At 38.5% G+C, this 17,310-nt stretch overlaps 1 protein-coding gene across 4 annotated transcripts in view; it reads left to right on the forward strand.

The window, feature by feature from the left end:
• The window catches only part of caska (calcium/calmodulin-dependent serine protein kinase a), a 291,466-nt gene that overhangs the window by 254,033 nt on the left and 20,123 nt on the right, over positions 1 to 17,310 (forward strand). For 2 of the 4 annotated variants that reach the window (XM_066686055.1, XM_066686056.1), the window contains 6 exons: positions 2,914 to 3,102; positions 7,397 to 7,475; positions 9,142 to 9,227; positions 10,526 to 10,594; positions 11,520 to 11,588; positions 13,052 to 13,087. In XM_066686055.1, the coding sequence (XP_066542152.1) occupies positions 2,914 to 3,102; positions 7,397 to 7,475; positions 9,142 to 9,227; positions 10,526 to 10,594; positions 11,520 to 11,588; positions 13,052 to 13,087 (528 nt within the window). The remainder of the gene's footprint in view (positions 1 to 2,913; positions 3,103 to 7,396; positions 7,476 to 9,141; positions 9,228 to 10,525; positions 10,595 to 11,519; positions 11,589 to 13,051; positions 13,088 to 17,310) is intronic. The other 2 variants (XM_066686057.1, XM_066686058.1) reach the window with 1 other exon arrangement.

Here is a 17,310-nt window from a genome sequence, read left to right on the forward strand (position 1 = left end):
CCATCTACAGTGAAGCCAATTAATTCCTGGGCTCAGTTGGCTGAGATATCACCATGGATTGAACTAGATATGATCTCAATCAGAGCGTATGCTTTTGCCACTACACTCATCCAGCTTCATCCAGGATCATTAGACACTCAGACTGATGTTGTCTGAAATGTAACCTACACGACACTAGAATTCTGTTTTTAGCTTTGCAGTGTGTGGGTGGTCTACTTTTCTAAGTAAGACTAAAACAACACACCATGACAGAAACCACATCAGATTGCCTGGTTAATATTACTCACAATTTAGAAGTGGTTTTGGACAAGTCTGTGGTGATTCAGTTTGAAGAGTACTATCAATAGCTTTGAACCAGAGGAGAAATAGAAGACGAAGAGAAGATCTCTTGGCATTTCCCATTCTATTACTTGTGTTTTCTGTGAAAAATTGAAAGGACAGTTTTTACACTTTGCATAAGCAGTGGTTGCACCTTTAATGGACATGTTTAACTGATTGACTGATAAGAAGGAAGTGTAAATTGCTGTGGCGCCAATATCAATCGTATCATTAACATTTCAGTCCAAGATGTCCGTATCACTGCAGTCCAAGATGTCTAAGAGAGTTAGCCTCAATCTCTCTGGGTGGGTAAGCCTCTTTCCCCCATCACTCAGCACAATGGCATCTATAAAATGTGATAAATAACTTTTCACCTCTGGTGTATTGCGCTGTCCAATGATGTTGTGTTACCCATAGTTTGGAAAGAAACAGTAAATGATAGACCACATCTTCCCTGGGTTGGAGAAGTCCAATGGGTACAAATGAAAAGGGGTGCGGGGTGAGTGTTTGTCAAAACTGTCACTTTAAATTACCAGCAAAGAAGAAATGTTTTGCTCTCAGGTAGCTGGGGAATGCGAGGGAGAGGCTGAAACTAAGGAGGAGTGAGAAAACATGGGCAGTGTGATGTCACCCTTTCCAACTCGGACAGCCAGGTCAAATGAGAGAAGTCCAGACATAGTGAAGGTGCTAAAAGGGGCAGAAAGAGAAAGAGAAGGAGGGGAGTTAGGGAGAAGTGGAAAAGAAAGAGCGAGAGAGAAAAGGGAAAGGGAGACGGGAGAGAGGCACAGTCGAGTACAAAGCTGCTGAATTCCAGTCAGATTTTGGCCTTGACGCCACTTTCGCCTTCCAAGGATGATCTCCAACTGAAGTGAAGCAGTGAATGTTCTCAGGGTGGAGGTGCTGGATGGTGAGGAGAGACTTGTTATTCTTATCACTATATAACACAGGTGCTGTTTTTACATTTATGTTAATGTTTGTGGTGTTATTTATTCGTTGCTTTCTACTTTTTTTCTTTTCTTTTTAGTGTAGTTTGTGATGTTATGACTTGTGTCTGGAAATAGCATACACCTTGGAAATATGATGTACAAATTCAATGGAAATGTTTTGTTTATAATAAAAGAAATGTGAGAGTAGTTCACCCCTTACTTGTACTTGTAGGTCAGTATTGTCAGACTGTGATGATGTCATAAGGATGCAACAGACTCAGTATGTCTTTGCATTAAGTCACACACAAGCTCCAGTTGGTTAAGTTTAATGAAATATGTTGTTTTCTGTTATATATTAAACATGTTGTAATTTTTTTATGGACAAGAGTGGGAGAGCATCCATTTGATGGACAATCTACTAGTAGGATTTATATATTTTAATGATATTGATAATAATAATAATAATAATTAATAATAACAACACATTCTACTTGGTTTATACAACATGGTTGGTTTAATATTATTGGGCATGTACCCCATATTGAGTCTTGATTGTAAGTATTTCCAACCAGACCTACCAAGCTGTAGTCACGTGTTTCTGCACGTATCTGCCACATGGAAGCAACCTAAACAGCAAGGCCGACCAAGCGTAAAAGTGAACTGTACACTGAACAGTGCTCAAAAATACAAAAACAAAATAATCATTCATTGACTGTATGTACAATTAATCGTGATATTGATTTGTGTCATATATCACTATATCCAGCTTTCTCACTCCTGAAACATTCATTCATTCATTCATTCATTCATTATCTGTAACCGCTTATCCAATTCAGGGTCGCGGTGGGTCCAGAACCTACCTGGAATCATTGCGCGGAAGGCGGGAATACACCCTGGAGGGTCCTTCACAGGGCAACACAGACACACACTCACACATTCGCTCACACACTCACACCTACGGACACTTTTGAGTCGCCAATCCACCTACCAATGTGTGTTTTTGGACTGTGGGAGGAAACCGGAGCACCCGGAGGAAACCCACGCGGACACGGGGAGAACACACCAACTCCTCACAGACAGTCACCCGGAGCAGGAAACGAACCCACAACCTCCAGGTCCCTGGAGCCGCGTGACTGCGACTCCTGAAACAATTTACCTGTAATTCTTAATAAAAATAGATTTGACATAGGCTCTGTTGTTACTGTGGACATTCTGCAGCATTTTAATTGCATGTAAATAACACACAATGTCAGAATGTTGTTGTTTGTAAGAGTTAACACAACCAATATTGTTTCTAACTGTATAACTGAACTGTTTAGATGTTAGGTTGTGCATGTAGAACTAATGTACATAATCTCCGAAACACATGAAACTAAATGAGACAATGTCACATGAGCTTAACCTCACCACGCCCAATGTCAAATGTGGCCTGCTCCACACCCAAAACAGGTGTTTGGAACTGTTTTAAATTTTGATTAACCACCTCATATATATGCACTTTAAAACACCTATGGTGAGGTCTTTCCAAAAAATAAAGGCTGTTACTGCAGCAAAAAAATACAAACTCCTTGAATGAATGTATTTTATTTCAGCAGAACATTTGCATAAACAGGTTTCCAAAAAAATTGGTTCATATGCTGCATGTGCATAATCTTACATTGTCTTTCAGGCCTTACTCCAGACTCATGATGTGGTGGCACATGAAGTGTACAGTGATGAGGCGCTGAGAGTCACCCCCCCACCCACCTCGCCGTACCTTAACGGAGACTCACCAGAGAGCACCAACGGAGACATGGACCTGGAAAACGTCACCAGAGTACGCCTCGTCCAGTTTCAGAAGAACACAGATGAACCTATGGTATGTAAATGTCAAAAAAAGTAGAATGAATTAAACACTGGGCTAAATTACTCAAATTCAGGAGTAAATTTAGGAGAAAATCTCCACAAACAGAAATGCCTTTGGTACAATTAAAATTACTAGCTTTCAGTTCAACAATCTAAATGAGCCAAAATCAAAAATGTTGAGGGAGTACGCAGCGCTGGTCCCTTGCTCCCACACATTTCTCCTCCATGTTGAGGGGATGGAACCAGTAATTCTCTAACTCCAAGCCCACTTCTCTAACATTATGCCATTGCTGCCCCTTTCTTAGGAATATGGTCTAGTGTTGATCTCCCAGAAAATGGCAAAAACATTCAGAATAATTAAATCTTTCCAAGCAACATTAACTCACTGTTTTCCAGCTGTGCCAGTCTTATCTGGATCTGTTAACCTTAGTGTGCTTAAATGACTTGTGAAGCACAGCAATACAGTGTGGATCAATATGTTAAGCGAACCAGTCCAAAACGCAAGATCCACATAACATGCATTTCAGTCAGGTTAATGTGGCTTCTATTACTTTTGATGTAAAAGCAAACCAAAACAAGTTTATTTATGAAGCACGTTTCTTATCAGCTGACTGCGAGGAAAGTCAAAGTGTTACAAATCACTGGAGTAATGGCAGCTGAAACTTGATTATGAAAAAGTGGACTTGATAACACTTTATTTTAAGTTTGGCTTCTTAACTGTTAATTTACATTTAGCAAGCCATTAATGAACTATTAGCAAGCAATTATTAATTCATTTATAGTCTGTAACAGCTTATACAATTCAGAGTTGTGGTGGGTCCAGAGCCTACTCTGAGTCGCTGGGTGCAAGGCGGGAACACACTCTGGAGGGGCCACCAGTCCTTCACAGGGTGGCACACACACACTCACAAATTCACTCACATACTCACACCTATGGACAGTTTTGTGTCGCTAATCCACCTTCCAACATGTGTTTTTGGACTGTGAGATGAAACGAGCACGCGGTGGAAAAAGGGAGAACACCAAACTCCTCAAAGACCGTCAACTGGAGTGGGTCTCAAACCCACAACCCCGAGACCCTGGAGCTGCACCACAGTGCCACCCAACAATTAATTAACCATTACTTATTTAATTGTAAAGTATTGGCTGTAAGTACTTACAGATGTGTGAAATACAATGTATTCTTATAATGTATATAAAAGGACCTTGCTTTGTGCACTGGTGCACAGTCATGTTGGTCCAGGAAGGGGTCATCTCTAAACTAATCCCACAAAGTTGGGAGCATGAAATTGCCCAAAATCTCTTGGTATGCTGAAGCATTAAGAGTCCTTTGGCTGGAACTAAGGGGTCGAGTCCAACTTTTTAAGGTTCTTTAAATAGGTTATTAACTGTTTTATATACAAATGTCCTGAATATTTTTGTAATCCTTAAGTTGCAAACAGACCTCAAATGTCTGGACCCGAGAATATAAACAAGTTAAAAATACTAAATCCAGAACATATTTGGGTGTCCTGTTTATCAGAAGTCACTATGAACCAGCAAAATATTTACTGTAACCAGATTAGTATGCAACTGCATTATTGTATTTTTGCTATGAACTATAGCATTAATAAGCACTTCATAAATGTAAGTCAGTAGTTATAAAAGGTTAAAAATATTACATATTAATTATGACCTTGCAAATTCCTTAATGAATAATTTATTAACATGTTTTTCTTAATGAATTATACTATATTCCCAAAAGTATTTGCTCGACTGCCTTCGCACACGTATGAACTTGAGTGACATTTCATTCTTAATTCATAGGTTTTAATATGATTTCGGCACTCTCTTAACAGCTATACCTGCTTCAGCTCTTTTGGGAATGATTTTCACAAGCAATTTCTTGTCTTTATGGCCCTTGCTTTGTGCACAGGTGCACAGTCATGTTGGAACAGGAAAGGGCCATTCCCACTTCATGAACGTGTTACACAGACAACCTTCAAGGTGTTATCAAGTTTTTATTCACTGTTTGGATTACCACAGAAACTCATTTATAACTCGAGTTGTTTGGTTTTGTGAACCTTTTGGAATTTCATGGTTTTCTGCATAAATGTTTCCTAAAATGTGATCTGATCCGCATCCAAGTCAAAGGTATTGACAAATATAATGTGCCTAAAATATTAACAAAAAATATTAAATATTCAGGTCTTCGTTGAGAACAACCATAAAAAACTTATAGTGCTAGTGGATAAAGTATGTGTTAGCATACCTGGAGTCTTGTTAAGAAAATGAGTTTGGAAGACTACAGCTACTTTGATAAAAAACACTTTATCTTTTATAATTTGCCATGGACAAGTAGGATATGTGTATGCGTGTCATGTCTCAAAAATGGTTGATTTACATAAAGCTGGAGAGGGTTACAAAGTGATTTCAAAAACCTTTAAAATTCAGCAGTCTACAGTAAGGCAAACAATCCACAAATGGAGACAATTTAGGACTGTGGCTACTCCACCAAGAAGTGAGCACCCAATCAAAAATTACCCCAATAGCACAACGGAGACTCATCAGTGAGGTAAAGAAACAACACAGAGTGACAGCCAAAGATTTGTAGGCATCATGGGTACAGGTAAAAATCTGTGGTTGTGAGTCTGCAGTCCTTAAAAACTTGAACAAGCAGGGTGTCTATGGCAGGAGACCACAAAGGCAGCTGCTGCTTAATAAAATGAACATTGCTTCACGCATGAATTTGCGAAAGAGCACGTAGGCAAAATGTTTTATGGAAAGATGAATCTAAGATTGAACTATTTGGAAAGAACACGCAGCGCTACATGTGGCATAAAAAGAGCCACTGCACATCACCATGAAAATACAATCCCAACTGTAAATAATGGTGGAGGGGACATCATGATTTGAGCCTGCATCAGGGCCTGGCCAGCTTACAGTCACTAAGGGGAAGATGAATTCCCTTCATTATTTGTCTGGAGCCCACCCAGAATCATTGGGCGCAAGGCAGGAACATACCCTGGAGGGGGCGCCAGTCCTTCACAGGGCGACACAAACCCACAACCTTCAGGTCTCTGGAGCTGTGTGACTACGAGTGTATCCAGTGTATCAAAAAATTCTACAGGATAATGTGAGTGTGTGTATGTCAGCTGAAACTCTGTAGAAGTTGGGTGATGCAACAGGACAATGACCCAAAACACCAGAGCAAGTCCACAACAGAATGGCTTATGAAAAACAAAATCAGACTGTTGGAGTAACCAAGTCAGAGCCCTGATCTCAACCCTATAGAAATGCTGTGGATTGACTTGAAGAGAGCTGTACACATGAGGTGTCCAAGGAATATGACAGAGCTAAAGCAGTTCTGCCAGGAAGAATGAGTTAAAATTCCTCCTGAACAATGGGCAGGTCTGATCCATAGTTACAGGAAGTGCCTGGGTTACTGGGTTTGAGGTTATTGCTACGAATCAATTCCAAGAGTTCACTTACTATTTCCATTACCACTTTGAATGTTGAATGTAAAAAATGTGTGCAATAAAGACCTGCAAGATCATATTTTTCTTTGGGATATTATTTTAGGCACATCATATTTGTCAATACCTTGACTTGGATGAAGATCAGATCACATTGTATAACAAATTTATTATTTATCATATTCCAGGTTCACATACTTTTTCTTGCCAGTGTGTGTTATGTAAATTATAAAAAGTGCTTTTTGATTCAAATTGTGAATGTCTATTTAAGGTAACCTACAATTTGCAGAATGTAGCTCTATTCATCCAGTTCCATAATTAGGATAGTGGTCAAATAAAGCAGATATTAACTGATTGATTGATTTGTTTATTTGTTAGTTTGAGCAACAATGATTTGCTACCTTCGTAGTTAACAATGTAAGGCCCAGACTCTGGGGGCATTAAACCCTCCTACCCCCTCCATGAACTTCACTTTCTTTTACTCTACCCCTCGTTCTCTCAATATCTCATCACATCTTATCACAACCCTTCCTGTTTCTCACATAATGTACCACCAGATACTCTCTCTCTTGCTCTATTTAATGTGCTGCCACATATCTCTCTCTCTCGCTCTCTTTCTCTCTCTCTCGCTCTCTTTCTTTCTCTCTCTCTCTCTCTCTCTCTCTCTCTCTCTCTCTCTCTCTACAGAAGTCTCATATCCTGTGGTTTCAGGCTGATGCTAATTTTAGATATCTCTGTGTTTGTGTTTGAACATCCACTCTCATCTCATGCTTTCTCTCTGACCATGACCCTGTGTAACTATAGTTCTAAGCTCAGTTTTATTTAGTTTTTTTGTTTGTTTGTTTTTGACAGGGCATCACGCTGAAGATGAATGACCTAAACCACTGCATTGTGGCCAGAATTATGCACGGTGGCATGATTCATAGACAAGGTACACCATCAGTGCACAAGCCACAGAAATACATCACAACATCATTATCATTACCTCTTCACGTACACTCCTTGGCAAAGGTTTGGACAACCATCTATGGTCATATAATTCGTATACAGGATTTTCTGTGGGGGAATGAGTATACATCCTCCACAGAGAGCACAGTACAGCAAAAAAAAATGAAAATTAAAACTAAAAATATAGTCAGTATAAATGTTGGAACTATTGAATATTGTTGAATATTACATTATATTAAAATCCTATTTTATATACTTAACCAAAATATAAACACAACACTTTTTTTTTGGCTCCCATTTTTCATGAGCTGATCTCAAAGATCTAAGACTTTTTCTATAAACACAAAAGGCCATGTAGAATATCAGAGAAATAAAAGGGTGTCTCACCCTGTGTATGTGTGTGTCTATATATATATATATATATATATAAAACATAGACGCTGCTAGAAGAATCAACATGTTGCTTACACCTTACACAACATCTTCTCTATTAAATATTCAACAATAAGTAATTAGTAATGCTTTAATAAACATTGCTTATATTCCAACTTGTTTACTGAGAATATTTTCATATTTATTGTGGAATTGTTTGAACATAGTAATAAGAACATAACCTTTATTAAATATATTACTAATAATGATGGTTGTTTGCCTAATTATTCAGTTTTCTGAAGAGGACTATTTTCTCTTAGAAATCAACAAATATATTTACATAAGTAAATGAGCAGCAGCAGTATTAACTTCAACAAAATCACACCACTTACTTTCCTCCAGGAATGTGTTCCCCAGTAGGCCTCTTTACCAGCCCAGGGACACATTATCACATTCCTGCAGCTTGTCTCACCGCTCTAACTCTGCTAGTGTGAGTCTTCTGACTCTGATATTAATACGACACTAAGAAATCTGTGCGCTCAAAGCACACACACTCACTCATCAGCTCTGATCAGATCTACACTCATTTAAAGGAGCCTTTGTATTTTAGCAGTTTACGCTCAGTAGAGTGGCTCCTCCACAAGGGGGCAGCCATGTTTAAAATATGTTAGAGATAACAGAAACTCTGATGCATCCCGACAACTGTGTCTCAGTACGGCCCTTTTATGGTCGGAAATCCTGGAACAACCCTTAGTTGTGTTTAGTTGAAGAAAATGAATGGTTCCTCCTTTAAAGGGGTGTTCTGTGGGCTCCTGAATGACATCGCTGTCTAAGTATTGGCCCTGTCTTTGAGAGATTATATGTTTAACCTTAACCACCTGAAGCGTTAAGTCCAAGAGAGCCTATTTGACCTTGTTCTATCTTGCTTTTCCACTCTCTCCTGTTACAAAGCACAGCACACAAAATGTTTAGGGCCATTGTTAGTCAGAGGCCCTTAGAATTTTCCTACCTTACACCTCCTATACAGTACTCCTGGGGTTTAGGGGTAGGGTTGTTTGCTTTTGTTTGTTTTGTTAGGCCGAAGTGTCTCTAAAAATGGGCTCTGACCTTCTAGCCATTGTAGGGACAGTAGTGATGTGTGATGGACTGTTTTCATTTCCAGTCCACTGTCACATGGCCCATACCACCAGCACTTTAGGTTCAGTCCTGCCAAACATACTGCAGTCTTCATCTACATATCACAACTGTGTTGCATATGTGTTTTTCTCTCCCTTCAGGCACGTTGCATGTTGGAGATGAAATCCGGGAAATCAACAGCATAAGTGTAGCAAATCAGACAGTGGAGCAGCTCCAGAAAATGCTTGTGAGTGTAACATTTTGATACCTGTTCCTTGATAGTGATTAACGTGCCTTGTGTAGTGTATCAGTGACCGAATTATGAGGAGATTACTAGGGTTGTTATAACCCTCTGTGACTGGGAGTCTAAGGCATTTTCAAACATGTAGTTTGTTTGTTCTGGTCAGAATCAGTTAAGAAGCTTGTAATCTTGGAGCGATCGGTTCGCCTCGGTTTGGTTTGCTTTCACACACTGAAAAATCCCAACGCATGAAAACGCGTCACCGCAAACCACGTGAGAATATTCTCACCGCTGATTGGTCAGACGTGACTGAGGCGGGAGCAAGAATGTAAATACAGGAAGAATGTCCTGTGTTCTGGACTAGTGTTTTTCTGATCCATTACTTGGACCAGCGGCTACACTTTAACCAGTTCTCAGTTTACCTGACTACTGCGTACAATATACAAAGCACACCCTAGCTACGAATTCCATTTTGGGATTGTTTGGGACGTTATTGTTGGGTCGGATCACGTTCTCACCAGAAACGAACCACGCCAGAGATTGTTTTGTAACTGAACTGAGACCACCTCCTATCAAGGGTCTCGGTTTTGGTCCGTATCCGAGTGCGATTACTTCTTTCACACCTGCTAGCGAACCGCACTAAGGGTGAAAAAGAACCAGAGTTCGATTCAACTGGACTAAAATTGCAAGCGTGAGAGCATGTGGTTTCAGTATTCGTGGATAGACTGTAAAATCCACAGATGATCAAGTGCCCTATTAAATGCCAAAGCATTTGCTTATTACCTATACACAAGTATACCTCCTGTATACTTAACATACTTATCAATGATAATTGTAAATATTTGTTTTAATATATTGTTAATGACAAAAGGAAAAGCTTGTACATGTTCAATAGTGACACAACCGTCGTAGGTCACTACTTGTTAACAGTCAGTAACATTATGTGGTGGTTTCCCAGGCAGGGATTAAGCCTAGTCCAGGACTACACTGGATTTTGAATTGTGATTTCCCATTGAAAGGGGGATATTGTCCAGAACTAAGCGTAATCCCCTGTCTGGGAAACCAACCCTATAACATTTTCAGCACTTAAAGATTCTTTTTAATGAACCTGAAATAAAAAGAATAAAACACAATATTTCAAATAAATATATAGAAAATACAGTTATAAACAGAAAATCTAAATTTATTTTCTCTTTATCCATTCACTTGGATCCAGCGTAGTGCTCAGCATGCAGCAAATATCAGTATACAGTAAATAAAAAGTTTTTTATGTCGTATGTGTGCTGTGTGTTTTGTTACCACAGAAAGAAATGAGGGGCAGCATTACATTTAAGATTGTGCCAAGCTACCGCACACAGCAGTCATCCTGTGAGGTAAAGGCCTCAGTGGCCTAGATCACTCTCTCTCACTCTCTCTCTCTCTCTCTCTCTCTCTCTCTCTCTCTCTCTCTCTCTCTCTCTCTGATCAGTTTAATTGAAGTGGGTGGGCTGGGTTTGCTATTGTTTCTGTGTGTGCGTGTGAGACTAACTGCCTGCCTGGTGGCTGTGTGTTTTTAACGCTTTCTCCCCAAGATGCTCTGTCATTAAGGGCCTGCCTCTCTCTCTGCTGCACACCAATTTCACAACCAAGATACCGGAACCCTTCCCCTGACTCAGCCCCCCAGAGATAGCAGCCATAATAAACATCATTGTCTGCTCTAGAGCATAGGGCAGACAGGAACATGAGTTGTCCTACTTTTACCAGATTTAATATGTCAGTTTCCCCATTAATAATGAAGGTGCCAATAAAGGTTCCTCCCATTAGAACATTGACGTTTTGTTCACCAAAGAACCTTTAAGTGGATGCTTCTTTAAGAGATATGAAAAAAGAATGTGCTGACACAAAACTCCCTGCCCATTGCTTTTTGTTATAAGCATCATCAAGTTTGCTGTTCTTTTGGGAGCTGAAGGTGTTTTTTAAGGCATCAGTGCGGAGAAGCATGGTGGCATTTTCATGTTTATTAGTTAAGTGAATGCTTTGGAAAGTTGTAAAAGTTATGTGTCAGTTTTGCGCCCCCTTCTGGCAAGAGTGCATGTTGAAGAAGGAAGTTCAATCCAAAATTTTATGAGTGCAAAAAAAAAAATTAAAGTATATATATATATAATACAAACAATAATAATAATAATAAATAATCAAAGATGTAATCCAGCTTCTCCTGCATAATACTTGTACCCCATCTCGTGCTGTAACTTTGGCTAGTGTCCAGGTTTCTCTTCTGTCTGTCTCCTGAACGTGGCTGACCTCTGTATCTGATTACAGAAAGAGTCCCCTACCACCTCCAGACAGTCCCCTGCTAATGGCCATTCCAGCATTAACAGTTCTATCTTGGTAAGGATCCCACAGTCATCTCAAGTGACCAAATCCCACCCTCTTCCCCTCAGTGCTCTTCCTTAATGTTGTCCGTAATGATCTTTTTTTCCTGTTTAATCTACTCTTCTTCCTTTAGACATGAATGAAAGCTATGTAATGTTGAAATGTTATCACCAGATATAAGTTCATTGTGTTTTCAAGGTGTTTTTTTTTTTTATTCTGTGACATACATTCAAACCAAGATATAAAATCATCCCTCAGCATAATGTCTACAAACAGAGATTAAAAAATGTAAAAAAAAAAACAAAAACATATTTCACTGCATAGTTTCCGTTATCTCAGTTTACAAATTGGTGTGCCCTGTCCTGCTGTAATCCATGCACCTGAATTTATGTATAGGTACAGTGGCCCTTTTTAATCAAAATTGCGTAGAAATGAGTGGAGATATTACATTGACCTATCATATTATAACTGTAATACATGTATTCTAAAGGAACAGACTATAAATTACCATCATAAACATGTAATTTATACAAAGCTCACCCTAATTCATGCAGATATTTAGAATAATGAACTGGTAAGTGCAGATTTGGGTCAAGCAGGCGTGCTTTCCTTTCTGCCAGAGCTTAAATAGCTTTACATTGTTACAATTACACCCACAGAATAAAAAATGCAATGTGTATTAATAGTTATTTGCTGAATAAGGATTTAAATGTAAATTTAAAAGTCACTGTGTTTGTCTGTATTAGTGTTCACATAAACATAATTTCATCAATTTTAGTACAAGGATTGCTGTGTACAATTAACAAGCAGATGAAAGTCTGAACGTACAAATACACCATTAATAAAAAAATAATTATAATAATTAAATGTGACTGTATGCAAATTTGATAATAAAGGGCCATAGGTCTCAAGACAGGATACAAATCAAAATGTACTAGTTCAAGTATCCAAACACTTTACTTGTTTCAAGAGCTGTAATAAGTATGACAAAGCAATTAGTGTGGTAATACAGCATTAATACATCATCTGCATGTCTGTAACGAAGCCCCCAGCCTTTAATCCTGACTGAGCATGAATGACCTTGGTCTGGTTCATTGGGAAGTGCTTAAGGCCCTAGATTCTGCCCCCGTGGAACCTGGGAATTTGTTAGGCTCTTTAGTCTGTGTATCCAGTTGGAGTTCAGTCGTGATGCTGTGGCCGCTTGCTTGCTTCCTGCTTCCTCTCGCTTTGTTGTTCTGAGACTTACCCTCAACTGCCTGCCATGCTCTTTTAATACATGAACAGAGTAACTGGAATTATGCAATATTCTGTGGATACACGCAAAGCCATGAACTTACTTTTTGTTATATTTATTTCCTTTTTTTGTTTGTTTGTTTAGTTTGATTTGATGTGTGCTTGTGATGTACTATCTATATTTGATGAAATGAGCCCAACCCTGTTGAAAATAAAGTCTTTTACTGCTGGGCTTTATTTTACAGGACCTGCCAGCAAGCATCCAGCCAAAAGGTCGACAGGTGAATAGAGCAACCCTCATTTCTCTCTGTCTCTTCCACTTTAACACCCCTACGTGCTTAGCAAGCATGAGTGTGTATTTCAACATATTTTAGCCTATGCTAAAATATTTGACATAAATAGTGAATATATAACATTTAACATATTTTAGCCTATGCAAAGTTTACAACCAAGAACTAAACTGAAAAATATCATACAATTAGTTATTTAACATCAAAAAGAAGGCATATAATAATAATTATTTCAATATTTCTTAGTATTATGCCATCTATTTGGCATATTGCTAAGAAGCATAAAAGCATGGAATCCTCAATCCACTGTTGCACGTTGTTGCTTTCAAGTAACATAACAATTTACATAATATATATATTCAAAGAAAACACGAACAATGGATCAAAATGAAATCAGAACATTTATATTTTTAATTCATGAAAATCCTCAGGTAAATGTGACAAATTTCTGGAGCTGGAGAAAAATGGCTGCCACATATGAGCACAGTTGAAAATGGTGGGAAATGTCATGTGATCAAATATAAGCAGACTATTGGCTTCCTTTGCTTCCTCATTTTTAAAATTGGCATTTTTATTACAAACCGGATTCCAAAACAGTTGGGACACTAAACAAATTGTGAATAAAAACTGAATGCAGTGATGTGGAGGTGCCAACATCTAATATTTTATTCAGAATAGAACACAAATCACAGATCAAAAGTTTAAACTGAGAGAATGTATCATTTTAAGGGAAAAATATGTTGTTTCAAAATTTCATGGCGTCAACAAATCCCAAAAAAGTTGGGACAAGGCTATTTTTTACCACTGTGTGGCATCCCCACTTCTTCTTACAACACTCCGCAGACGTCTGGGGACAGAGGAGACCAGTTTCTCAAGTTTAGAAATAGGAATGCTCTCCCATTCATGTCTAATACAGGCCTCTAACTGTTCAATCGTCTTGGGCCTTCTTTGTCGCACCTTCCTCTTTATGATGCGCCAAATGTTCTCTATAGGTGAAAGATCTGGACTGCAGGCTGGCCATTTCAGTACCCGGATCCTGGCTTCCTCTTTGCACTGTAGAGTTTCAGCTGGCAACGGCGGATGGCATGGTGGATTGTGTTAATTGACAATGCTTTCTGGAAGTATTCCTGAGCCCATTCTGTTATTTCCTTGACAGTGGCATTCCTGTTTGAGGTGCAGTGACGTTTAAGGGCCCAGAGATCACGAGCATCCAGTAGAGTTTTACGGCCTTGACCCTTACGCACAGCAATTGTTCCAGATTCTCTGAATCTTTTGATAATGTTATGCAAGGTGGATGATGATAACTTAAAAGTCTTTGCTATTTTACGCTGGGTAACCCCATTCTGGTATGGTTATCTTTCTGCACAACAATGGTGGAATTGGTGATCCTCTTACCATCTTGGCTTCAGAGAGACACTGACACTCTGAGAAGCTCTTTTTATACCCAATCATGTTGTCAATTGACCTAATTAGTGTCCTATTCCTTTTTCCAGCCACTTATTGCTACTTGTCCCAACTTTTTTGGGATTTGTTGACACTGTGAAATTTTGAATCAACATATTTTTCCTTTAAAATGTTACATTTACCCAGATTAATCTCCACATCATTGCATTCAGTTTTTATTCACTATTTGTTTAGTGTCCCAACGTTTTTGGAATCCGGTTTGTAGTTTTATTGCCCTGAAGCAACACCATGCAATAGAGGGTTAACACCCCTATATACTTAGCAAACATGAGTGTGTATTTCTAATGGGGCCTGATTGATACATCAGCTGGCTGAGCTTGATGTCAAATTAGTGAGACAAATTAACCTGGATAAACAGGTAAATTTGAGCACAGAGTATTTTCATGAAAAAGTATGCCAGTAGGGCGAAATAGGGGAATAGAGCCTCTGTCATTATTTCTCTGGGCTCAGCACTGCAGAAACTGCTTGTGACATTTGGTGTAGGATAGGAAACCAACCCCCTTCCCTCTTGATGTTGTTACAGTGTTGTAAGATTAATTACACTCTGCAACTGTAGGGGGAGCCCCAGGAGAAACATTACCAATTCAACTGAGTGTTCTTTTAATAGAAACCAGTAAAACCTCTGAGTTCTGGGAACTCTCACTCCTCATGCTTAAGCGAGAGTCAGTGAATGTTTGCGGTAATGTTGTCAAGGATGTGGACTTACTTACTTAAGTTTGTGCCATTTTTGAGACTAAGAAAGATGACAGATGGGATCTGAAAGTCATATCTGAGCATTATATATCCTGATACAGACATTTTGGTTTATTTTAGCTCTCACACATCAGACTGCCTTGTTGCCCATTGATGACCCTCTTATCCTTTTCTTATACTTTATACACAGCAGCAAGCTCTAGATACTCAGTTTTTCAGTGTTATCTCAGCTGTAAACAGACTAGTCAACAGATGATGTAGATTGAACGTGTTAATCTTTATTTGACACTCGTATTGCTTACTGTAACAAAAAAAAAAAAAAAAAGAAGAAGAAGAAGAACGAGGTTAGGGCACAGTCATAGTGCTGTGAACACAGGCATTACAATTTCGGCACAATTAGGTCAAATACATTCTCCTGTAATAATGGATTATTGTGGATTTATGCACTGCCCTGGTACTGAGATTGTTATCAGTCTGTCCTCAGATGATTTCCAATCTTGTTAAAGACAGGACTGACCGATCCAGTTCTGGAGCTCCAGCCCTAACCCTGCCCCACCTCTGCCCTACTGCCTGAAGAGAGCAATCTACTTCATATGGCCAGTGGTTTATGGACAACTCATGCAACATTCCTTTGCTGCAGTTATGGCTTTACTGTAGATGTTGGAACATTGATGTGAGACTTTGATGGCCACAAGGTCGTCAGTGAGGTCATTTTGGGATGTTGGGTTAGTTCTTAGTTAGTTTTGGATCACAAACACTATTCCATGTCCTAATACCCAAAGGCACTGAATGGTGCTCCATGAATCCAGAGAACAGCTCCACTGCTTCACAACCCCTATAACTGGGAAGGTTTATACCCCTCTAGCCAACACATAGTTGGGCATGCTGACTTTGGATCATGTGCAGCCACTCCAGAGCTCCCCATTCTATTGCTAATGCTTTTCACAATGATCATCATGATTCATTTTAAATTTTCAAATGAAATCAAACTTTTCACTGTGTATGTACTTAATTTGTGACACTGACTGCACATTTTGTTCATTTTATTTTAAGTTCAGCATTGTTAATGCTGCAAGTCCTAGATTCCCACATCAGATTCTCTGAGAAGTAGAAGTTGTAGTGTCCAGCAGAGGGCACAGCTGGCCTCATCAGTGCTGGAGTAACAGAACATGACTCAAAGCAGTGATTCCACCATGTTCTTTTTCTCAAATGTTCTCCAAACATTGAAGGCGAATTTCTCTGAAGTCACTGAAGAAAGTTTGATGAGAAATGCTGCATTTTGCTGTTGAGAAATGCTGTTTTTACTGATGTCAGAAAACGTCATTGTTGTACAATAGTTTCAGGAAAAAGGGGCTTTATATATAAGGACTCTGAAGACTGGTCATAAGACTCTTCACTGGTCATTTTGGATAGAAAACTGAAATCAACAATTCTACAATTTCACTGCAATTTCACATCAGAATTTAAACATCTGTGTGACATTGTTTGTGTTACTATGGAATCTATTAATGTGAGTAATTTATAAATATTTGAAAAATATCAAACAGAAACACTATACAGTGAAGTTTTATTTTATAATAGCAGTTAAAATATCTAAACAATAATAAATGGTAAGTCAATATCTCATTTAATTCTGAACAAATAATTGTAGTTATAACTAATATTATTTTTAGATTTAATTAGGACTTTAATTTACTAATTAATCAAGATGATTTCAGGTACTTTCATTAATGATTAGTTAGGACACTATGAAACATTAATAACCATTTAATAATGCTTAACCATGTAGTAATGCTTATCCTGAAGTGTTACTCAATCAAACTAATCAATGTTTGATCGATTTGTTCTTAGAATTATAACATCATCACTACATTGTTTGTTTTGTCCATAAACAATGTTTTCTTACATTCAGATCATTACACCAGTTATACAGAGGGTAAACCATTAGTCATTGTAAGATTTTGCAGCCAGTGTATAGCATTAGAATCCATAAATGAATAAAATCCCATACGGTAATGCAAAATAGAAACATATCTTGCTTAAAAGTTTACATGATA

The sequence above is a fragment of the Hoplias malabaricus genome, chromosome 12, assembly GCF_029633855.1.
Source record: "Hoplias malabaricus isolate fHopMal1 chromosome 12, fHopMal1.hap1, whole genome shotgun sequence".
In the NCBI taxonomy this organism is placed as follows: domain Eukaryota; kingdom Metazoa; phylum Chordata; class Actinopteri; order Characiformes; family Erythrinidae; genus Hoplias; species Hoplias malabaricus.